This window comes from Lepidochelys kempii, chromosome 14, assembly GCF_965140265.1.
Source record: "Lepidochelys kempii isolate rLepKem1 chromosome 14, rLepKem1.hap2, whole genome shotgun sequence".
Lineage (NCBI taxonomy): Eukaryota > Metazoa > Chordata > Testudines > Cheloniidae > Lepidochelys > Lepidochelys kempii.
The window spans coordinates 3,362,852-3,386,611 of record NC_133269.1 but is presented as its reverse complement, the minus strand read 5'-3'; the positions used below and the strand labels follow the sequence as shown (position 1 = coordinate 3,386,611).

The following is a 23,760-nucleotide window of genomic DNA, read 5'->3' as shown; positions in this document are numbered from 1 at the left end:
AATTATTTCCTTATTAGGGCCCGATCCTGCAAACAACCAGAGCCCGTGGTGCTAGGCAATAGCTCCGATTTATTTGTATCTCTTTGTGTATTATCATGGCTGGCGCAGATGCCTGGGCTCAGCAGGAGGAATCCGGTGACAGTTTCTGTAGGACCTATACAAATGGCGGCCTGCCTGTTAGGAAGGTTGTGAATTTCCAGAGATGCGGTGTGAAGCCTCCCCTGCGATAGCAGCAGGAGGAAGGCACGGAGGAGCCTAGGCGCGGTCTCTGAGCAGCGGCACCATGTACGGCTCGACCTTTGTCCAGTGGGTAGGGGCTGTTAGACTTTGGCCGCAGGTCGATCTCTCGGTGCACAGCCTGGCTCGGCGCTCAGCCCCTCTCGACAGCCCTCTGTCCGCCCTCATCGGCGAGAGGAGACGGAGTGCTGCCACACACAGCCCTGGCCAGAATTTACAGGCCGGGGGGAGCCGGTGCCAGCAGGCCAAGGGTCAGGTGCAGGGCTGAGTCAGCCTCTGGCAAAATAAACCCAGGCTCTGGGCTGCGGAAGGAAACAGGCTTCAGGAAGCCGCGTGTGGCACTAGCCGGGGCCGGACTGATGGGTCAGCACTTACGTCCGGCAGGAGAGGGGAGCCGGGCCAGCTTGCACGGTTTGTTGTTGTCAGCCAAGGACAAAACCCTTCTGCGGAGGCGGCAGCCGCCAGACTGGGCAAAAGCCTCACTCAGCGCCAAGGGCAGCATGGGGCTGCACCAAGCTGCCGGGGCAGGGAGGAGGGAGTTCAGTTTGGGGGAGGAGATACGGCTACCCAGCCGCCTGCCACCCCTGGGCTGGCTCCCTAGGCCAGGGCTGGACATGCGGGGCCCCAGCAAGGTTATTTGGTGGGATGAATGGATTCCCTCGCTCTCCCCACAAACGCTGTCAGTCTTCCCTTTCCCCCAGCCCCCCCCCCGATCCACACACAAGCAGCCCCATGGGGACTGCCCCACCAGCTGAGGGGAGCAGCCTCCCCACATGACTCAGGGGTCCCTGTTCAGGGGCAGGTTCTGCCGTTCCCCAAATCCAGCCCCGCCCTGTGCTGGGCAGTGACAAGTGCAGGTCCTGGGGGCTCCAGCTATTGTGGGGGCCACGCTCCTGGATTCTCCACCCCCTCCGCACCCTGGTCTGGTCTGGGCTTGCCCTGCACCAACAGCAAAGCCCCTGACACCATGAGTGGCTGAGCTGGGGATGGGCAGGGCTGTTGGCAATACCCATCTCTGCTGATTCTCACGGCCGCTGGCATAACGGCTTGATTCACCTTTTTTATTGATTGGCATCTCCATGCCCTGCTCCCATCCTCTAGTGTCTGAGTACCCTGCGTGCATGAATGGACTGATCCTCCCAGTCCCCCTGCCCCAGTGAAGTAGGGGAGTATCCCCCCATTTATAGATGTGGAAACTGAGGCCGAGAGAGGCCTTCCCCAAGATCCTGTAGGACATCTAGCGCCGCTGGGAATCGAGCCCAGTTCTCCCCTGGCTCTCACCACTTGTCCTACTCTGCCGTACCTGGGGACGCATGTGAATTCCTAGATGGCTTTCATGGGGGCATAGCTGGGGGCATAGTTGGATTCCAGTTTCTGCTTTCTCGCCTGCTTTAGCCAGTCTGTGACCAGAGTCCTGGCAGCTGTGGGAGGCAAAGGCATTTCAAGCCCTGTTTAAAAGCAAAACCTTGTTTAAAACCAAACCAAACCAAAGCGCACCACGGGAGAGCGAGTCGTATTTTGAAATCTAATACAGCATCGAAGATTAAGGGATTTCAAGGAGAACTGAGCACAACTTTCTGCTTGGCCAAATGGTCTCAATTTAAAGGGATTACGAGGGAGGGAGGGTGTGCGCGTTGCCATTTTCTAACCCTGGGGGGAAGCAGAAACTGCCATAGTAGGGTTGAAATTTCAGCTGAATCCTTCACCCTCATGCCTCACTCTCCCGAAATAGCAGCAGTGATGGTTTACCACATCCCGTGCAGCAGTGGGCATCTATCTGACCGTGCAGCCTACCATGGCTGAGCCTTGACTCCCTGGATTTTCCCGGCCCAACCCGCCCCACCTTCCACCTGTTCCGCAGGGGCTCATCCATCTGGGCCTGGGAGCGCTCAGGTTGTTTGGATTCTGCTGCCGCGGGTCCGTTCCTCGCGTGGATCCGGCTTCCAGCTCCCTTCCCCTGGGGTTGAGCGTGCACCGCTGACCCAGCTAACCGCAGGGCAGAACAGTACTGGCTTCGAAAACCTCCCTCTTTTCTTCAACAACGGGCTTTTCTTCCCACTCCAGGGGCTCTTCCTGGATTGGCCTCTCGCTGCAGATTGCTACCAGCTGCCAAGGCCGGCTTTTCTAATTATACCTGCACCCTGCCAAAGGCTCTCCACAGTCCGGTGACATTTTCCATACGAGCATTTCCCAGCTCCTAGGAGCCCCCCAGCCTCTTGTGACAGTGGCAAAGGGCTCTGCCTGGGGTCTCTTGGGCCTTTTCACTCACAGCCGGGTAAGTGGAGGCTGCATGCACAGCTGGCTAGGGTGTCAGCTTCTGCTGCTCAATGCACATCTTAGCTACCAGTCTCCAGCCCCTCCCAAGCATCTGAGAGCTGGGGATGTTCCCGTTCACATAACAGCCTTGCTACACTCCCCATCTGGGATCATCAGCAGGGTTTGACCCTGGGACTTTCCACCAGGAAGCACAGCGTCTACTACCACCTGAGCCATCGGGGTAACTCCATTAAAACGTAGCAGTAGTAGGCTTTTGTCCTCCAAGTGGCTCCCTGTGAGCGAGGACGTGGCCCGTACTTTACAAACACGTTACGCCAACACATGGACTTTTTCAATTATCCTGCTTTTCGACTTGAATAATTTGGTGCAGGGGGAAGGTGCCTGATTCTCGGGAGTCTGATGTCCCCGAGCCCTGGGCAGCCACAGGCCAAGCTTTCACCACGCGCTGCCCCCTGCCAGTGTTCACTCTGTGTGAGTGAGAGAGGAGTGCAGCCTCCATTCACCCCTTAGCTCCTGTGCTCCCCAATCAGTACCAGCTGGGCTGTAGTTTATCTGTGATATGAAACTGGGCGGAAACCCCAACAGCTCATTGCACCCAACAGTCACCAGTTGGGAACAACCGATAGGCGTGAGTGCCCTTAGCCTGATGTGAAAGGCCTTTCAGTCTGTTCCCAATCCCTGAGCCCCTCAGCCCCTCACTATTTGCATTCAAACAAATGATGCGGTGAACGCTTCCTCCTGCCACGGACCCACCGAACCTGTGTCCACACTCAGATAACCCAGGCCATTGCAGGGAGCTGCACTTGTTACCTGGCCTCCTGTGCCCTCCTGGCAGCCCAGCATGGGACAGACCTACTCCTGTGCATCACCACGTGAGTATGTGGGTGACGTCTGAGCTAATGGGGGATTGGACATTGTTTCCTCTCTATTACCCCCACTTCCTCATTAGCTCCTTATATTGTCACGCTCGTTACACCAGGCCTATGGGGGCTTTGTCGCCATGTTAGCCAAGCACATGTCCTGCTTAGTACCTACTGCCCCCCCAACACACCCCATTCCTGGGACCCCCCAGCACATCCCTTCCCCCACCTCCTGTAGGAATCATGCACTCCCTGGCATACCAGATACTGCATGGTGGCTCCATAGACCAGGGTGAGGGGGGGGGCGAGCAAAGGGCAATAGCTAAGACGAGAGGTTCACCAGGACCCAGGCTGGCAGGGATGTAGAAGCCGTGGGCTGGCAGGGATGTGCCCAGCGCGATACAGCTGGGCTCTGTCGGGGGGAGCTCAGCACCCAGAGCTCCCTCCATTCCCCCACTGTGTATGTCTCTCCCCTACCCTTCTATTTCAGGGACTCCCTGCAACCCCTCCTATCTCTCTGGTGCCAGGGGTTGTGTGTGTGCCCCCATTCCCCCTCCTCCCATAGCAGGGCCCCCGATTGTCCCCCCCCACACACACCAACGGCTTCCCCCATCCCTCCTGCCAGGGTCCCCTATTGTCACCCGGTGCTGGGGCGGCCTGCCGGTTCCCATGCCCTGTTCTCTCCTTCAAGGTGTCAACGCTGGGCGGAAGAGCAGGGGGGTTTGTTCAGAGAGAAGGAGCTAGCTATGGGGGTGCTAGACATATGCGTGGGGGGGGCTCCCCCTGTGTTCCCCATTTGCCCTCTTGCGGGTTTCCGACCCTCCCCCCGGATTCCCCTGCTGTATGTCCAGAACATGCCCCGAAACTTTGGATCCGCTGGGGCGCGGCGTTCCCCCGCCAGAGACGTTACACCCCTCGGGGTGGGGGGCGAGGCCGCCCCAGGCCGGGCTGATCAGCTGTGACGTGGCCAACACCGGGGGAAGCCGGGGGGGTGGGCGCTGGAGGGAGGTGGGCGAGGGCCGGAGCGGGAGGCGCGCCGTGGCGGGAGATCCCGAAGCACCCACCGCGCGGCAGGGGCGCCGGCAGCCCCCGGACCCGCGCTCCGGGTAGGAGAAGCCCCTGGCCCCGGGGCTTGCGCTGGCGGGCGGGGGGCTGCAGCCGGGAAGTTTGGGCCAAGGGCGGGCGGGCGGGCAGGAGCGGCTGGGCTCGGGGGCTGGGGAAGCGGAGCGGGCGCGCTCCGAGCAGCCGGCTGGCGAGGGGGCCCCGGGCTGTGCGCGCCGCGCGGGGCCGCTTCCCCCGAAGGGCCGGGCCGCCAATCCCGGCTCCGCGCACGCCGTGATCGCCGCCCAGGTAGGAGCCCGGCCGCCCCCCGGCGCCGCTGGGCGGCAGAAGTTGGCAGGCTCCGGGGCTTAGCAGCCAGCCCGCCCCAGCCGGAGCCGCGGCCCCAAGCGCCCCTCGCCGTGGGGTGCGGAGGACCCAGGAGCGGAGGCTCGTGGAAACACCCCCCCCCCCGCCGGGGGGAAGCGGGGAGAGCCCGGATCCGGATCCCCGGGCGTGAGTTCTCCGGGGCGAGCGGGTCGCGGCTGCCGGGCGCTGGCGGGGCGGCTACGAACAATGGGGCAAGTTCCCCCGCTGGAAGCGAGCAGCCCCCTGCCCCCAGTCCCGCGGCCCCCGCCTGGGCGTGCTTGGGACAGTGCCTTGCCTCGGTGTGGGGGCCTGGGAAAGCGGCGGGGCTGGGGCCATCCTCTGGGGCACAAGGGGAAGGCTCTGGGAGGACAGTGGGGGCTAGTGGGGGGGGGCTGGGAGCCAGAACTCCTGGGTTCCATCCCCCGCTCTGGGAGGAGAGTGGGGGCTAGTGGGTCGGGGGGGGGGGCTGCGAGCCAGGATTTCTGGGTTCTATCCCCGCCTCTGGGAGGAGAGTGGGGGCTAGTGGGTCGGGGGGGGGCTGCGAGCCAGGATTTCTGGGTTCTATCCCCGCCTCTGGGAGGAGAGTGGGGGCTAGTGGGTCGGGGGGGCGCTGCGAGCCAGGATTTCTGGGTTCTATCCCCGCCTCTGGGAGGAGAGTGGGGGCTAGTGGGTTAGAGCTGGGGGTTGGGGCTCAGGGCTCCTGAGCGCTATTCCTGGCTCAAAAAGAAAAGGAGGACTTGTGGCACCTTAGAGACGAACCAATTTATTTGAACATCAGCTTTCCAATGAAGTGAGCTGTAGCTCACGAAAGCTCATGCTCAAATAAATTGGTTAGTCTCTAAGGTGCCACAAGTCCTCCTTTTCTTTTTGTGAATACAGACTAACACGGCTGCTCCTCTGATTCCTGGCTCAGAGAGGGATAATTGTGTTTTGTGGTTAGATCAGAGGGAGCTGGAAGCCAGGACTCCTGGGTTCTTGCCCTGGCTCTGGGAGGGGAGTGGGGGCTAGTCAGTTAGAGTAGCGAGGGAGGGGGGATGGAAGTCAGGACTCCTGGCTTCTATTCCCACAGACTTGTTGTGTGACTTGAGTGAGTGGCTTATCCTCAGTTTCCCCAGCTGTATCAGGAGTGGAGTGACACAGACACACCTTGAGAAGGGAAGTGCCTTGCCTCTGTCCCAGTAGGCATCTAATGGAGAGAGGAGGGGACACGGTTCTCTTCTCCCCATCTTTCCTCTGTTGTATACACATGCACCCCACCCCCATGGCCAGACCCCAGCAATCCAGGATGGATGCCGGGGCCACAGCCAGCCCCCTGGGGAGGTGGTGGGAGACAGAAATGCTGCCTGGCTCCTGTGTAAGAGCGAGGGGCCTGGAACTGGAGAGGCTGGGGGACAGTGGGGGCTGTCCGCAGAGCCTGGATTAGGCGTGTTTCACTGCACACGGTCTGTGGCTCTATTCTGCTGTGAAACCTCAGAGACGTTTGCTCGTGGCTGGTTTGTGCTTTGTGACCTGCTCTGACTTCGTGTCCTTCATGCCGAGCAGGGGAGAGAGGAACGGGGATGGGTGGAATGAAGAACCAGCTAGTGGAGGAAGGGGCTCGGGATGGGTAAGAAAATCTCCCTGTGGGCTGCGTGCAGGGTGGAAGCAGGAATAGGGGCCTTTCTGCCCAGACCTGGGGCTGAAACCAGCCCACGTGGAACCCAGTAGTAACCATGTGCCTTTTCTCTAGGCCAGATCCTTCTCCCACAAGGCTCTGTCCTTGCTCCCTGCCCCCGCCCCCACGACACGACATGCAGCTTGTAAAGGTCTGGAGAAAAATGGCACCAGCCTAGACTGAGCCAAACCAGCTCCTAATGCGGGATAGTATCTGAGCTGTAGGAAATTCTACGCCAGGCTGCCGTACGTGGGGCAAACATTGACATAAGCCGGGGCAAGGCCCATGACTTACCCCAGGCCTGGGTTTGGCCTGCTAGGAAACAAGTGAAAGTGAAGGGATCTTTCTGTCCCGTGGTGTAAAGGGTTAAGTGCGGCTCCTATTCCTCCCTAATAGGAAAGGCTCCGTAGCTGAAGCCTGGGGAAGGGACGGATCAGTCCGTTTCCCCAGTACTTCCCCGTGTGTCCTGATGGCAAACCAGTCGGAGCACAAGCCTGGGAACCAGGATCTCCCGAGCACTCTGGTCCTGGATTTGCCACTGTCTCTCTTTGGGGCCTTGGAGTCATCCAGCCCCTGCAGGCTTCGCTTTCCTCCTCTGGGAGAGGATAAAGCAACATCCCTTCCTCCGTACGATAACGCATGTCTCCAGGGAAAGCTGGCATTGCGGCCTCTCGAGTCTGTACAGACGAGAATGAATCCATCATTCCCGGCCACCTCTGGGGAGGAGCCAGAGCAGCCATTGAACAATGCACTGCAGCCCTTGGGGCTGTTTAGGACACGAAGCCATGTCCCGTTGGTTGGGGGGGGATTTAGGAAGGATGCAATCCCCTAGACTGGGATTTGGCTAGGACATCCAGGCTGTGTGATCTTCAGTGACCGCAAGCGATCTCACCCAAACAACTGCACTTCAGCACTCCTCGTACACGGGTTCTCCACTGACTCTCCCCCTAGGGCACGGTGCGTCTCCTAGCCGAGCACCGGCCTGGGCCAGCCCTCCTTAGCTTTGGAGAGGTGACACAGTTGCCAAGTCACATCCAGGAGAGGCGAGGTGCAAACCCAGGGAGCCTTAACTCGGTGGTGCAAACCGGCCACCGTAGCATTCCAGCTGGCTGTAACTTCCAGTGGGACGGGAGGGGCAGGGCGGCAAAGTAGCCAATTGTATTAAAGTCACGGCTCTTGATTCAGAAGAGTGCTGCCCTGACATTGCGGGGACAGGGTGGGGTGGAGCGGGGAATGTGAGGCAGGGGAGGCGGGGATCGAAGTGGGGGAGTGAGTGAATCCCGGGGCTACAGGGTCTGCCAAAAACAGAGCGAGTGGCAGAGAAGAGCGAACTATTTGGGCAGGAAGGGCTGAGGCAGTTTGAAGCGAAGGTGCAGTCGGGTGGTTCTTGGCCTGGGCCTGCAGGACACGCTAGAGCTACGTGCAGGTGAGGGAGGCCGGGGCTCAGTGCCTGGAAGAGCCAGGTGCTGCTGGCAGGTAGAGGGAGACGATCCCCTGAGAGCCTGGGAAACCTCCAGCAGCCTGGGGCAGGCGTCAGCAGCAGCGAGCTGTGAGCTGGTGAGATTCCAGCCCGGCTCCCAGGCCCACACCCCGGGGGGTCCCAATCTCTAGGGCCGAGGAATTGTTTTCTCAGGTTACCAACCTTGTTTCTCCAGCTGTCCAATTTTTACAGGCTCCTTGGGAACCCCGCCCGGTGCCTTCGTGACAGCCCAGGATGGCCACGCCCTGGTTGCTGCTGATGTCTGTGTGGCTCCCGCTGAGCCTTCTCCCCGCGTGCCAAGCTCAGGAGGCCCGTCCGTCTGGGTGCGGCACGGACCTGCCCTCGCTGTACTATAACCTCTGCGACCTGTCGGCGGCTTGGGGCATCGTGCTGGAGGCGGTGGCCAGCTTTGGGGCAGTGAGCAGCTTCGTGCTCACCATCATCCTGGTGGCCAGCCTGCCCTTTGTGCAGGACCCCAGGAAGAAGAGCCTGGTGGGGACTCAGGCGTTCTTCCTCCTGGGCACGTTTGGCCTCTTCTGCCTGACCTTCGACTTCATCGTCAAGCAGGACTTCTCCACCTGCGCCTCGCGGCGCTTCCTTTTCGGGGTCCTCTTCGGGATCTGCTTCTCCTGTCTGGTGGCCCATGCCCTCACCCTCAACTTCCTGGCCAGGAGGAACCATGGGCTGCAGGGCTGGGTGACCTTCGGCGTGGCCCTGCTGTTGGCCCTGGTGGAGGTGATCATCAACGCCGAGTGGTTGCTCATCACCCTGGTGAGGAGCAGTGGCCCCTCCCAGGACCCCTGTGCCCTGGCCAACGAGGACTTTGTCATGGCGCTCATCTTTGTCATGTTCCTCCTGCTGGCAGCCTTTGCCACCGCCTGGCCCGCCCTCTGCGGCCGCTACAAGCACTGGAGGAAGCACATTGTCTTCATCCTCCTCACCACCTTCCTGTCTATGACCATCTGGGTGGTCTGGATCATCATGTACCTCTACGGGAACCAGCAGAGGGGGGGCCAGGCCTGGGACGACCCCACGCTGGCCATCGCTCTGGTGGCCAACGCCTGCGTCTTTGTCTTCTTCTACATCATCCCTGAGGTCTCCCACGTGACGCGGCTGGGCCCAGAGCAGGCCTACGAGGACAACATGTACCCGACCAGGGGCGTGGGCTACGAGACCATCTTGAAGGAGCAGAAGTCCCAGAGCATGTTTGTGGAGAACAAGGCCTTCTCAATGGATGAACCATCCTCAGGTAGGCAGGAGAGCCCCTGGCCAAGGGGGCCACAGGCACAGTGGGCAGAGAGGCAGCTGTGGCTCTGGGTGATCGTACGTCTCTCTGCAGATGGGGCTTGCGCTGGGGTGCTGGTACCCCTGTCGCGGCAAATTCTAGCTGACTTGGGGGTCCATCCTTCATGGGCACACGTGCTCATACACACAGACGTGCATTCCTTGAGCTGCCCGACAGCACCGTCCTATGGGAGCCCAGCCTCTGAGTCTTTCGGAGGGTCTGGGGACCTCCCTGTGAGCTGTTCCCTGAGCCCAGCTCTGCATGGTGCTGAGCTGCCTCCCCCGAGCTTGACTTCCGTGGGAGCTGGCTGCATAGCACCTCTCGGGGGAGCTCGGTGCTGGGCAAAATTGAGCCCTTTGTGACTCAGGGGAGCTTCCATCTAAGGACTCCCCGCCACCTCCATTCAGCCAAATATTTGGGACGGGGCAAGGGAGGCGGTGATAGGGCTGATGATGATGACAGAGTGTGCTGTGAGCCGTGGCTTCGGCAGGGACCTGGAGGCCACCACTCCCGTGTACAGGGAGGTTTACATGTGGCATTATACCCACCCGTCTGATGTCACCCCAGCAGAGGGTGGCAGGGCCTGTGCCCGGTGGGGAGGGCTGAGATCGAACTTGTTTATGTCCTCTAATGAAACCCACTGTGTGAATCCGCAGCTCCAGGCTGTGCCCGTGGCAGCTGCCTGTCTCTCCCTGCCCCTCTCCGGCCACCTCACCCCTATTGCCTCTTACACTCAGTGTCTTGGTGTGTTAGGCGGCGAGCTCTCTGGGGCAGGGTCCTGTGTGCGTGCCCAGCACCGCGGAGCCCTGATGCTGACGGGGGGCCCCCCCGGTTGCTCCAATACAAACACCCCTTTGTGGAGCACAGAGCGTGGCTCCTGGGAGGGAGTTGTCAGCCAGGCAGCCTGCCCTGGTGGGAAAGTTTGTTGTGGCACAGTCCATCCAGCAGGACCTGGACAGAAACCACCCGTGCGCTTGGATCTGGTGAGGGAACAGCCAGATACCTGCTCACGACCAACCTGGACCGGTCTGAAAGAATGGCTTCAATTGTTGTCGTTCCGGAAACCACACACAGGCTGCGTTTGCTGGCCTGGGACACTTGATGCTGGGGGAGCCCACCCCTTTTCTCCCCTGTGCCTGTTGCCAAGAGCCCGGTGTTCTTCATGGGCTTTTCCTCCCCGATGAGACTGTGTAGCTGCCATTTCTTCCGGCCTCCCCCCACTCAGCCCAGCAGCGTCCAGGAGACCCTGCGATAACAAACCTGGGCAGCAACCCAGCTCCATCGAGAAGCCAGGCGAGAAAGGGCTCGCAAGCCACCCTACAGTAACAGGCTTGTGTTTCCCACGCATGCACAGTCCTCCCAACCCGCCAGAGCTCCCAAGTGACCCTACGATAACAAACCATTGCTTGCGCGTAAATAACATGGACTGGCACTGATTGGCTGAGACTGCATGTGACTTAATTGCTGCTGGGACTGAGGCCAAACAAACCTTGCCTCCAGCCCCCAGCTGCTCGCCTGCGGTGGGAGGACCTCTTGTGAGTTAGCTCATTAAAACCCTGCTTGTCGGTGCTGTGCCATAAACAGATCCTTGCTTCACCGCCGCCTTCTGACCTGTAGGGCTGGTCTGCGCCCGCAAGTTGTACCCCGTTAATGACACCAGTCTAGGGAGAGCGGTGCAGCCCTCCTAGTGGGGACGTAGTCATAGCGGGACACAGGTGCTGGTACCCGTATAGCTTATTCCTGTACACACGGGGGAATAAGAGAGGAACATGGGAGTAGACAGGGGTCCCTGAGTCCAGTTCCTGCTATCGCAGGCAGTCCCATCGTATAACCCTAAAATACTCCGGTATAAGGCCCCTCGAGCCCCGTGTAACTGCGGCCCCACTTGGGGTTGTACTGGTGTAACCGTAACCCCCTAACTGCCATGGTTCTACCAGCATGTGGAGAGGCCAAAAGCCAGCCAGTGCCCTGGGCTGGGGTGGTCTAGGTTTGCCTGCCATGGGGGGCTGGACTTGGTGATTTCTCAAGGGCCCTTCCAGCCCCAGGTTTGTGTGATTCTATGGCTCGCCGGTCTGTGTGACGCCTCCCGGGCTCTGCCACCTGCCCGCACTGGAAGGCTGCCAGCTTGTTAAGGCAGCGTGAAAACCATCACGTCCCGTCTCCACCTCCGTCAAGCCCCTTGTCGTGCGTCCGATCCAAAGGTTACTGACCTCGGGGCCCCATTCCCATCGGTTTCAGTGGGCTTGTGTCCGACCGCAGCCATCTACGCCGGTGTCCAGCCAGGAGGTCCCCGCCCGCCGGAGAGAGGTCTCTCTACGCCCTTCCGCACGCAATAGTGTGGCAGTGGTGGATTAACGCACGGGCCCCTGGGCCCTGTGCCTGGGAGCCCCGGCCAACTGGGGAGCCCCACGAGTGCCAGAACCTTGTAGAAGGGGGGGGTGCGGCACTGGTGCCGGAACTGTGACCCCATCCCCTGCTCCTCCTCTTCCCTGGGCCCCCACCCCCGGCCAGGCCAGAAGCTGGAGCTGGGCGGTGGTGAAAGCTGCCATGGGGAGCCCTGGACGCACCACCTGCCTTGGATGGGAGGGCCGGGGGGCCTAAGAACAGCCCCCGACCCGTGTCCCTGCCCCCCGGGAAGAAGCTGGACCAGATCCCCTGCTGCCACTGCTCCGCACCTGCCCGAGGCGACTATGCCCATGTTAAAGGGGTGGGCCTGGGCCCCCTGGTCCAGCACCTCTGCCCACAGCGTGTGGGGGGCCCAAAAGCTCTTTGTGCCCAGGGCCCCAGTGAATCTTAATCCACCTCTGAGTGCGGCCTGGTGCTTTTTCTCTTTTCAGCCAAGAAACCGGTGTCGCCTTATAGCGGGTACAATGGTCAGCTGGTGACCAGCGTGTTCCAGCCCACGGAGATGGCTCTGATGCACAAAGGGCCCGTAAGTCAGACCGCGAGTGTGCGTGGTCTCCCCACGTCAGCCGGCCGGCGGTCGCTTGCCTGGGTATCCCCTGGGGGCAGGACGGGAGAATGTCCCAGCCCAGGCCCCGCTCTCCAGCCAAGACACAAGGCTGTGGCCAAGCGAGGCAGCCCAATCTCTAGGCAGGGCGCCGGGGCGTGTATGTTCCATCCCGAGCTCTGCCGCTAGCCTGCTGAGCCGCCTTGGGCAAGTCACTTCTCCCTCTGGGCCTCGGTTTCCCCTCCCGCCGTCTGCCTGTCTGGCCTGTCCAGCCTGTGACGCCATCTGGGCAGGGATCGTCTCCCACCCAGTGTCTGTGCAGCCGCCTGGCACAGTGGGCCCTGGTCTCGGTTATGCTATGGTCATAAAATGGTCCTGGGGCCATTGGCATTTGCTTTTTGGGGTTCCCCAGAATCCCCCCGCCTGGGATCTTCTTTTACTTTCATGCGGAGGTTTTATCCCAGGGATGGGCAAACTACAGCCCGGGGGCCGCACCTGGCCCTTCAGACGTTTTAATCCGGTCCTTGAGCTCCTGCTGGGGAGCGGGAGCGGGAAGCGTCTCTGCACAGCTCCCAGAAGCCGTGGCACATCCCCCCTCCAGCTCCTACGCGTAGGGGCAGGCAGGGGGCTCTGTACACTGCCCCCACCCCAAGTGCCATCCCCACAGCTCCCATTGGCTAGCAAATGGGGCCAATGGGGGCTGCAGGGGCAGCACCTGCGGATGGGACAGTGCACAGAGCCGCCTGGCAGTGCCTCTGTGTAGGAGCCGGAGGAGGGACATGCCACTGCTTCCAGGAGCTGCTTGAGGTAAGCGCTACCCACAACCTTCACCCCTGACCCCCTCCAGCACCCTAACTCCTTGCCCCAGCCCTGATCCCCCTCCTGCCCTCCAACCCCTCAGTCCCACCCTCCTGCACCCTAGAGCCCGCACCCCCGGCCAGAGCCCTCACCCCACACCCACACCCCTGCCCCAGCCTGGAGCCCCCTCCCGCAGCATGAACTCTTCATTTCTGGCCCCACCCCAGACCCCGCACCCCCTCTCACATCCCAGCCCCCAATTTCATGAGCATTCATGGCCTGTCATACAATTTCCATACCCAGATGTGGCCCTTGGGCCAGAAAGTTTGCCCACCCCTGCTTTATAGGTGTCACTGTGGCCACAGGGGGGTTGCTTCATGAGACAGATAAACCCAGTCCCCCTCCCCACCGGGACTATGCCAGGCGGGATGTGGATGGGCGCAGCAGTGGGCATCATCAGCCTGCGAAGGGAGTGAGCTGAGCAAGAGGCCAGTCCCCAGCACCCTGCCGTGAGCTGCTCCAGATTCCAGTCGCATTAGGGTGCAGCTGGGCGCAGCCTGACGCGGTTGGGCTGGGGGCAGGTTGCACCAGGGGCTCTCTACCTGGGCATCCCTGGCCCCATTGCAGATGGGGGAGGTGGGTGGACAGGCCCTGCACTTTCTACCTAGACTGTGAGAGCTGATTTGAATGGTCCCTGTTGGTGCCTGGAGAGCCCCTCCCTGCAGGGACGGGGCTGGGCGCTAGGGTGGGGCTGGGTGGCAAGCCCAGGAGACTTGGGGAAGCTGGGGGGTAGCTGAGTCGCTCCAAAGTGCCAGCCAGGTCTCTTCTCAGCCCTGTCCTCGCTTGTTCTGTTTCCAGTCCGAAGGCACCCACGACGTCATTCTCCCCCGGGCCACCGCCAACAGCCAGGTGATCAGCAGTGCCAACTCCACCCTGCGTGCAGAGGATGCCTACGTGGCACAAAGCTGGCACGCAGCAGCCCAGAAGGATGGCAAGGGCATCCAGGTCTGTGATAACGTGCATCTGGGCCACTGCAGCAGCATGGTCGAGTGGTTACAGCAGGGGTCTCCCTATGGGACTGTTGTGCTCTGTGCCTCAGTTTCCCCACCTGTTAAATAGGGATTAGACAGACACACACACACACACACCCGCCCTTTGTGAAGGTGTTTGGAGACCTCCTGGTGGAAGTGCCTCCTGCGTGTAAATCCAAGGGATTGTATTGCTACTAGGACCCATCGTCCTTGCATCCTGTTGTTAACTCCAGCCTTCCCAGCTGGCCTGGGAATCTGCAGGGATCGGAAATCGATCGTGCTTCATTCGAAGGGTCTAGGACCTCAGTGGCAGGTCTGGGAATAAAAACCCTCCTTCCGCAGCTGGGGATGAGATTTCCCAGTTCCCTTGCGCGGAGGGTCAGGACTGGTGCAAATAGAGTGCACTATTCTCCACCCCCGCCTCGGAATCGCGGGGTTTTTACCGCTGCCTTTCTGATGGGATCTGACCTGTCCCGGACAAAAACAACGAAAGTCCGGTGGCACCATAAAGACTAACCGATCTATTTGGGATAAATCTTTAAGGTGCCACCGGACTCCTTGTTGTTTTTGTGGATGCAAACTAACACGGCTACCCTCTGATACTTTGTCCCGGACAGGAACTGGCTCATTTCTAGACTGTCAGAACAATCAGTTTGTTTATTTAAACCAAGGCCCGGACTCGGGCGTGTGACAAAGTGAGAGGCCGTTGGACAAACCCCTGCTGACTCCAACTCGGCCATGTCCAGGGGAATTCCACGTCTAAGATACGGCTGTGCCTCTTGGCTGCACCCTGATCTCCATCTCTCTGCTGTAGGCTCCCTCTCCGTACAGCAAGAGCAGATGGTAGAGATGCACGCCCTGGCTCCTGCAGCTCTAGAAATCACCGGCGATCCCCTTCCTCCAAAGAGGGAACCTGTCTCCTTCCCCACCCATGGACATTCAAGCCAAGGCCAACAATGGGAACTGATCCTGGAGCCTCCAGCCAGCCCAGAAGAGGAGAGAAAATCCAGCTCCTTCCCCACCCAGCCGTCCCCAGAGGGAACCCAGAGACTCTGCTAAACACTGGCTTGGCCCTCACCCCTGCTATGCTATTGATCCTCCTGCTGGGGAGGCTGGACTACACAGGCTGCCTATGGGCTGGGATGCTCCAGGGGCTGCTGAGGTTGGGTCCAAATGTGGGAACAGCCCTTCCTGGAAATCCACCGGGGTCCCCCTTGGCAGTGGTCACCCTCCTGGCAGCGCCTTGTCCCCATGGGAATCACCTCTCAGCTGCATGGGCCACGTTAGCTTTGCTGCAGCACCCACTCTACCCGCTGGCTCCATCGATTCACTCCCTGTCCCCTCCTGAAGCCGCAGGACAATCTGCCACGCGGTGTCCGGATACAGGAGAACCACCCACAAGTCGCTGCGGCCGGAGAGCGGCTGCAGGCTTCGAAGGCAGTAGCTTCACGTGGGAGACGGGCGAGCACCTCTGTCTGATGGAGCCTCCGCTTGCAGAGAGCTGAGCTGAGCAGGTCTCGGCTGGGGCCTGCCTTGGACAGAGCCACACAGATCTCCCCGGCTGTTGCCCTGGGTGTGGGGCCCTCCAGGGGCTGCGTGGCGTTCCCTGCCCTGGAGCCACGCCCATTCAGCCCGGCATGGAAGAAGCGGGTCCCAGGGCTGGCATCCTCCACAGGCCCTGCCCTGGGGTCCATCCTTCCTGTTGCAAAGCCCGTGTGGTATCTTCCCCACCACGTCTTGGTGCAGGTTCTGGCTGGGTCCCCGCCTGGCTCTGAGAGGCGTTCTCTCGGGAAGCCCCGCAGCTGACGTGGGAGACCACGTGGTGCTTTCTCCTGGGCATCTCCGTCCTGGGTTTGGAGAGCAAGGTGCATAGACGTGTTTGCTCACAGACCTGCTGTATGGGAACTGTCGGTAAAGGCTGACCCCTCTGCAGCAACTGCTGTCTGTTCCCCTGCCCCAGCCGGGGCTCGGAGTGGGGGTCTCCCCAGCCAGGTGCAGAGTGGAGCCAGCGGCAGGACCCATGGAATGGCAGCAAGTACCCCATGCACGTGTGGTGACTCTTGGGGCAGCTGCTGCAGCTGGGTGTGTGCTGTGTGGGGAGCTGGCAACAGTCTCCCATGGGGGTGGGGGAGCCCCCGAGTGGGCTGCCACCAGTGTGAATGTGCAGATGGAGCAGAACTGGGGTTGGGGTCCTGTCCCCTCCCACCCTGTGAGTGCCCTGCGCCGCCAGCCAGCTGCTCTGAGACCTGCTGTGGCCTCCCAGGGCTTCCTCTTGACTTCAGCCGTCCCAGGATCCCTTCCCTCCTCCACCATAGGCATGGAGCTGTGGGGCTGGGGTCAGAATGCAGGCTGGGGAGCCAGCAGCACCACAGCTCTCACCCCAGCCCTGACTCCTGCTGTGCCTCAGTTTCCCCCATCCGCCAAGTGGGGATGACGGCACAGATCCGCTTCCCATGCCGCTGGCTGCGGAGAGGGCAAGTGATCTCCTGGCGCAGAGTGAGATCAGAGGCAAGAAACAGGCCATGGTGTGGGGGGAGGAGGAGACTGAGTGGGGAAAGACAGAGATCCAGCAGCTGCCCCTTCCCCCTCTGAACAACCCTTTGGCCTCTTCTCTGGCCTCTTCTCCAGCCTCTGAGAGCGACGCACTCAGGGCCTTCCTTCAGGGACTGTGAGATCATTTGGTTTTTTAAACTATCCTGCAAACAAATATATTGGATGATGTGGGCGTGGCCAGTCCCTCGGCCATCTTTGGGCTCTGACATGCAAAGGGCCAGATTCTGCTCTCATTCGCCCCGGTGTCCAGGGGGAGCGAGTCCACATTGGTGTCAGCAGCGGCGTTCCGGGATCACCCCAGTGCCGCTGAGAACAGGGATCAGCCTCCCCCGGGCTGCGTATGGAGCACTGAGCTCAGCTGCACCCAGAGCCACGGTGGGGTGCAGGGGCACAGGGGGCCGCTCGTGCTGGAGCCAGCGAGCTGTTGACTCAGATGTTGTTCCCCCTCCCCCAGCGCAGAACTGTCCCTTTTTCTTTTCAGGTGACTTTTGGCTTTTTTTCGGTCATTGTGTGTGCAGAATAAAGCTGATTTTCCCTACACGGCGCGGTCGTCGGTCCCTGTCCAGCTCAGAGAGGGGAGCTGCGGTTGGATAGACGGGGAACGGAGGGGCGGGGGCGCATTGCACGTGTAGGTCGTCTTGGGGGGGAGTGGGAGAGGGAATGGGGACGTCTTGCAGGCCAGTTGGGTGGAGGAGGGGGAAATTGGTTAGAGCCTGGGGGATTTGCTTCTCGCTCCCACCCAGTAAATAGGTGGCTGGAGCTCAGGGGGCCAGACTGAATCCGCCCTGCTGACACAAGTGCCTGGAGCAAGGGGCTGAGGGGAAATCACCCTTCCAGGGGCAGCCTTCCGCAGCCTCCGACAGCCCCTGCTTTGCCCTAATGGAATTAATCCAGTCAACGAAGTTTTCCCGGGGCTGGTTGTAAACCCCGCGGAGCTTCCTGCCTTCGCCGTCTTGTTCCCCCGCAGGAAGCACTGGGCCCACGGCCTGATTTGTTCCTTCCGTGGGTTGGAGTCGCGGTGCCGCCGAGCACGTCCCTTCCCAGCACAGCTCGGCCTCATTCCCACGAGCGCGGCACCTGCCCTCCGCCTCTGCTCCCTGGGCCGCCCCGCAGGGGCTGGGCTGCAGCAGGAGGAATGTGGGTGAGTCAGGTGGCAGCTTTGGGATCCTGCCGTGGGTTATAAGGAAACGTGGTGTCCCAGCCCTTCCCGGGGAGCCTGGACAGTGTGGGTTGGCTTTTTTTTTTTTTTTTTTTTTTTTGGAGGCAGGGTCCTCTCCAGCCTTCCCCAATTTTCCTCTTTATTCCCAACCACCATTCTGCACTCCTCAGCCCTGCCCCCCCCACTCTGCCTCTCCTCCTTAATCCTGCCCTGCAGCCCCCTGGTATCCCTGCCCTGGGCTCCCCATCCCTACGGCTCTGCTGATGCCCCTCACTCCTGACCTTCAGCTCCCCCCGCTGTGCCTGTCTGCAGAGCAGAGACTGTAGCCAAGTGCATGCGGGGCTGAGACCTATCAAACTCATTCCCCTGGCGGTTCTCATGCACGTTCTGAACTGGAGCCCCAGAGTGCAAGGCGGGTGCAGCTGCTTGGCTGCATGTTGTGTCCCTGGGGCGGGCGATAGGGCCAGCCAGCTGGGGGAGGGAGGGTAGTAAAGGACGTCCCAAGGTCAGGTGAGGTTTCTCCTGCCCGGATTGTCTTTCCCCTTCTGCAGTGATTTTCCTGCCAGGCAGGAAGTGAGAACCTGAGCAAATAGCGGCTCCATGAATTATTTAGCACCTGGAGCTCCTCAGTCAGGGCTCGCGGGAGCCTGCAACCTCTTCCTCCTTGAGACGCGGGCACCCCAGGCGGTGGGGCAGGTTAGCTGGCCTGGGTTCCCTCCCCAGGGCAAGTCCCTTAACGGCTTTGTGCTGGAGTCGGGGCTCGGGCTTGGGCAGGTCAGCTGGGTGAAAGGACTCCATTGCCATTGGCTCCATGTTTGAGACGTGCCCGTGGGCCCCTCCCTGTAATGCCAGAGCCAGGAACAATCAGCTGGGACCAAAAGGAGGAGCCCTGCGCTGGGCCTGGGGCCACACAAGGCGAGACCCAAGAGGGCTTTTCTGTCTCCAAGCTCCCTGCCCGGAGGGTGGCCAAGGGGCTCGTGGGCGGCTGTTCCACGTGGGCGTTCACCAGGGCACTGCTGCCAACAGCACGCAGCCCTCGCAGGGCAGGGAGCAGCGGCGAGAACCCTGGGCAGCTGCTCCACCCCAGCTATCCTGGGCGCGATGCCAGCACATCCCCTGCTGGCAATGGAGCGCCCACCCCTTCTCGGCAGGCAGCAGGGCCTTGGGTCAGGAGCAGCTTCCACCTCCCCCTCAGGCTGCGGGGCAGACCTGCCAGGCCTAGGGGAGTAAGAGCACAGAGGGCACCAGGCATGGGTGAGGGAGTCGACATCAGCCTGGCGCATACAAGGTCCGACTGTGCTGCTAATAGCTGCTGCACCAAGATGAGAGGAGCCCTGGCAGGGAACAGGCTCGTCGAGCCAGAGCGGGGCTCTGCTGGGCCTGGGGCAGCAGAGGAGGGGGCTGCCTGGGGGCAGGCTGACAGCTGGGGTTCGGCTCACGGCCCAGCTCTGGGCCGAGGCTCTTTAGGCTGAGGAGGGGCAGGGACCTGCTGTCTCCATGAGCCGCAGCTTGGCGGTAACAGGGTAGGTGCAGCCGGCAGGTGCCTGGCTGCTGGTGGCACAGACCCAGCCCCACTGAGTGAGCCCTGGCCCCTGATCTCGGTGCAGGCCCCTGTGAGAGCCTCCTCTACCCAGGCCGCGGGTGTATCAGGATGGACCGTGGTGGGCAGGGACCCCAGCCAGCACAGGGCAGGGAAAGGTGGCCGTTCCTGGAGCCTGAACGCAGCATGGGGCCCTCAGCCCGGAAAGGCCCCAGGGGCGACGTTTCCCAGGCGTACAGAGGGGACCGGGGAGCCTCGCTCAAGGATGCAGTCTGGGAGCTGCAATCAAATGCTCTGGAGCAGCAAGGCTGTGACTGGTGGCTCTTCAAGCCATGAGTTCAGTTCATCTCCCAGCCCCTGCCTGGAGGGGCATGGACCAGGCTGGGGCCCTGGGCACGGCACCTCCCAGGCAGCTTCAGAGCACGGGTTGCAGTCTGCTGTCTGTGGACTGGGCGTGCCAGCCCACGACTGCACATCCAAGCATGCGCGTGTGGTGCCTTGCACAACGGACATCCCCGCACAGCTGTACACCCTGGCGCTGCAGGTATACACTACTGCACCCCCGCACATTCGTGCACAGCCTGCCACTTGCTCGCACGCCTGCACCACCTACGCTCTGGCCTGCCCCCTTTCCCTTGCTGTCACACACACTTGTGCACACACTGCCTGGCACACTCACGCAGCCTGCCAAGTGCGCACATGCCATTGCAAAGGCACTTGTCACCCACCCGAGGGCCCTCCCGCGCTCCCCCACAGCCCTGTCGCTCTCCCAGTCCCGTGGTGGAAGGAGTGCTCCTGCAGGTGCCAGGGGTCCCGTGTGTGCTTTCTGCCCCCTCACGGCTGCTGGCTTGATTCCCCCTGGGCTGCTTTCTGCTCAGAGACCATGTTCAGGTTAATGAGTAACCCTGGGGGCAGAGGCTGAGAGAAGAGCTGAAGTGGGGCTGGGCAGGTCCCTCCCAGCAGTGAGACCTGCCCGGAGAGGTCAGGGGGCAGCAGCCTCTGGTCTGTAAAGGAAGGGCATGAAGCTGGGCAGGGGGCTGCTTTCCTCTTAGCCATGATTTGAGCCTCTGACTTTCCCTTCCCTGCCTCCTGCAGGTTAGCTGCAGCTCAGGGTTTACACTGGGTTTGCCCCCTCACCCCACAGCCATTGCTATAGCATCAGCCCCACTGGAAGAAGCACACAGGCCCTTCCAGCATCTCCCCTGGGCTCTGCCTGGCCGCCCCGGTTCCCCGTCGTGGGCGGCCCGTGGCGCGGATGGTTGTGCTCGGGGGGGGGTAGGTTGGAACTAACCCCATGATCCACCCCACAAGCCCAGCAGTGGGAGTTGGTGGGTTTCCTGTGTTCTGAGCCACGGGGCACAGGGGCTGGCATTCACTCAGCATGTGAGCCCCTCACCCAGCAGGGCCCGCTGGGTCAGACTCTGGGGCTGCCACACTGTAAAGGTTTGAGAGGGGTGTGGGTGCCAGGGTCACAGATCCCAGGCTCGGGGCCCCCCTCCAGAGGGGACGTGCTCCAACACTGCCCAGCGTCGCTCAGCACCCCCCGCTGCCCACCCCTGTTCTATCTCTGCTTAGCGCTCACCCCCGCTCTCTTCTCGGGGCCGCACCAACGATGGCTGCTATGTTTTCTGTGCACTTGGAAATCTTTAAACCAGCCATGGCCCTGGCCAGGCAAACCAGACTCAACTCAGGCCCCACGTAACCCCAGGGGCCCTGCTCTAACCACCGTGCAGGGGGCTGGGAGCCAGGGCCCCACCGATTTCTGGATTCCCCTTTCCAAAAGCCCAGATCTGAGTCAGTAACGAGCTGACTGCACCCAGCTAAACCCTCCAGGCCGGCAAGCAAACTAGGCTAGCGGACACGTGCCCCTGCATTGCCCGCCCTGGAGTGACCCACACATCCCACCTCACCCCCAGTCCTATGGGGGAAGGGCAGAAAAGGGAAGTGGGGAGGATTTGACTGTTATCAGTGGCTCTGGTAACATATTAACAGCCCAGAGCTGGGAAAGGTGGATTAGGTCGGTTGCCTGGTGCAGGCTGCTCTGGACTCGCCTGGTCTAGTTTGCAAGGACACAGTGATTCCCCAGCCCCATGGATCCCCCCAGCTGGGGAACCAAACCGTGCCCTGCCAGCCAGCTGCTGCTGCACCATGGCTCCATTCCCTGCCGCTACCCAGCCTCCAGCTCCAGCTGTGCGAGGTGCGTGCCAGGCGAGAGTCAACAGGACCCAGCCCGAAGGCTCACGAAGTGGGTGCCATGGGAGCGCCCCAGCCCTGCACCCCGGCCAGCTGGTGTTTACCAGGCACCTCGCCAGCAGCATGGGGGTATCTAAGCAACGAGTGTGTGTTTAAGCTCCTCGTGGCCACGGGCTGGCCTCATAAACAAACCACGCTGCCCTTTCCAGCAGCCCATCCAGGGAACTCACAGGGTGGAGGGGACAGGAAACCCAGCTGCCTTCAGCACTCGCCTTTGATGCCACGGTTGGCATTCGTGGGATCATTTATGTCCCTCCACCCTGAGCCACACAAAGCCAGAGTCCAGCCAAGATGCCCAGCAGGGGCTGAGCATGGGACTGGGAGCCAGGCACTGGGCAGGGGGGCCCTGGCTAATGTCTAGGACGGGCGTCAGGGAGCAGAGAGCCCTGCTCACTGCAAGGAGCCTGCTGCGGTTATTTGAGTTGACTCTGGCTCCCAACCGCTGCTCCCATTAGCTAGTCCCTTCTTGGCCAGGCCCGGCCCTGGAGGCTGCTCAGGACAGGGTGAGTGGGAGAAGGCGGAAGGGATGGACCCGAGCGTTGGGGGTAAATACACCGAGGGTGTGGGGAACCGACGCCCTCCAGACGGATCTGACTAGCCTGGCTGTGTTCAACCTACAGCAGCTGCTCAGAAAGGCCTTCATCTGCCTGGGGAGGGCTCGGGCTGACATGGGCTGTGTCTACACTTGAACCACTCCGTGCGTAGGGCTAGGTTGGTGGCTCTGGCTCTCGGGGGTGGATTTTTCAGGGTAGATCAGCACTCAGAGGCTGCCACCCTGGCTACTGCCAAGCCTGTTCTTTCCTGGACATGGCGATCGGTGCTTTGTCCTGCCTGCCCTTGGGCTCCCTGGGCTGGCAGCAGACCGCCCGGGGCTGCCAGCAGGTGAGAGGTGTGAACAGTACGGCTCCTCTCCCTGGCAGGCAGGCAGGGCTCGCTCTGTTCATTCAGCTGGTGTGGAAGGAGCGGCCGCGGGGGCTGTGCTCAGCTGATGCAGACTCTGGCCCTGCCCTCTCGCGTGGCACAGACTGCTCCGGCCGCGAGAAGGGAAGGGAGTAAACAATGAGCCAGCTGGCTGAGGGGCTCGTAACGTGCCATCTAATCCGGCCACCCTGCCAGCACTGGGAGCCGTGGTCTCTGGGCATCTCAGACAGCACAGCTCAGGGGCTATTTGCACAGCACTGGGCAGGTCCGCTGCAGCCAGCGACAGCCCGGGGTTGGGGCCAGTGCGGCTTTGCTGGGGCTCTATTGCTTCAGACCCAATCCCTTGGACACGATGGGCAGAGTGAGGGGCACGGGGGAGTGACCCCAGTAATGATAGGCCAGGCCCCCTCCAAGGCGGCAGGGAGCTGCTGGCTCCAGCATGCCCTCTGCCAGTGCGAAAATGCCAACCAGAGATGGGGATGTTCCCTTCAGCTTCTCAACATGGCTCAAGATTAGTCCATAGACCAGGCCGCTTTCACTGCCCGCTGCTCTTCTGGAATCTAACTAACGTCCTGAAGCCAATGGTGGTTCTCAGTCCAGCTCCAAGGGCCCGTCCTAGGGAAACCTGGGCACTAGCTGGCACCCCGTTGCCACAGCAGAGATGTCAGGGTCCAGTAAGGCCATTGCAGAGCGCGGCTGCAGAGACCAAAAGTCACCCCCATGGTGGAAGGCTGTGGCTCCGAGCAGACTTGGCTTTCGGTGCTCTCAGTGCTTGGGAAAAATCACAGCTGTTAAATGTATGTTATTGCTTGAATGCAAAGGACAACACAGCTATGTGGATTCCGCTCACCCCTGTAGCTGGGCCCTGCGGCACCAGGCCCAGCCCGTTTTACCCTGTTTACCCATCCCGTATCTACTTGGCCGACAGAGGACGCCAGTCGGCAGGCTTCTCTGCCCAGCACCTTCCACCAGCATTGAATTTCCGTTTGAAAGAAAACCCACGAATGGAGCGACGCAAAATGCTATCGTCAGAGCCGGCCAGGCCCAGGTAGGCAGGGGCTGGGAAGCAGATCAATACCAACAGGAAATCTTTTGTGCAAATACCACGAGCCGAGCCAAAGTGACACTCCGCTGGTCGGCTGAGCAGCCCCGCCTTTGTCCAGGTGCAGTGGGTGAAGCAGAGCGGCTTCCAGTGACTCCCCTTGCCAAGAGGGACCCCTGCTGGGGAATCCACCACAACAGGGGAGGGGGCTAAGCCCCAGGCTCGCCTGGGCTGTTGCACTCACTGCCTGGCTCTGGGGCAGTGCCCACGCTTTGGATTCTTTCCTTTGGTCCTTGGTTGCTGATTGGAGGAG

At 61.2% G+C, this 23,760-nt stretch overlaps 1 protein-coding gene across 9 annotated transcripts; it reads left to right on the top strand.

Annotated features, from left to right (window-relative positions):
* Positions 1 to 387: 387 nt before the first annotated feature.
* On the top strand, positions 388 to 17,075 carry GPRC5C (G protein-coupled receptor class C group 5 member C). 9 transcript variants are annotated; one of them, XM_073310620.1, is made up of 5 exons: positions 388 to 648; positions 8,108 to 9,164; positions 12,038 to 12,132; positions 13,807 to 13,953; positions 14,794 to 17,075. In XM_073310620.1, exons 2-5 carry the CDS (start codon positions 8,150 to 8,152, stop codon positions 14,824 to 14,826), a joined length of 1,290 nt encoding a protein of 429 aa, XP_073166721.1. In that variant the 5' UTR covers positions 388 to 648; positions 8,108 to 8,149; the 3' UTR covers positions 14,827 to 17,075. The 9 variants fall into 9 exon arrangements, with proteins under 9 accessions (XP_073166721.1, XP_073166724.1, XP_073166723.1 ...); XM_073310623.1 differs by lacking the exon at positions 388 to 648 and adding an exon at positions 4,386 to 4,480; XM_073310622.1 differs by lacking the exon at positions 388 to 648 and adding an exon at positions 4,386 to 4,480 and having other exon boundaries at positions 8,091 to 9,164.
* The last annotated feature ends 6,685 nt before the right edge of the window (positions 17,076 to 23,760 follow it).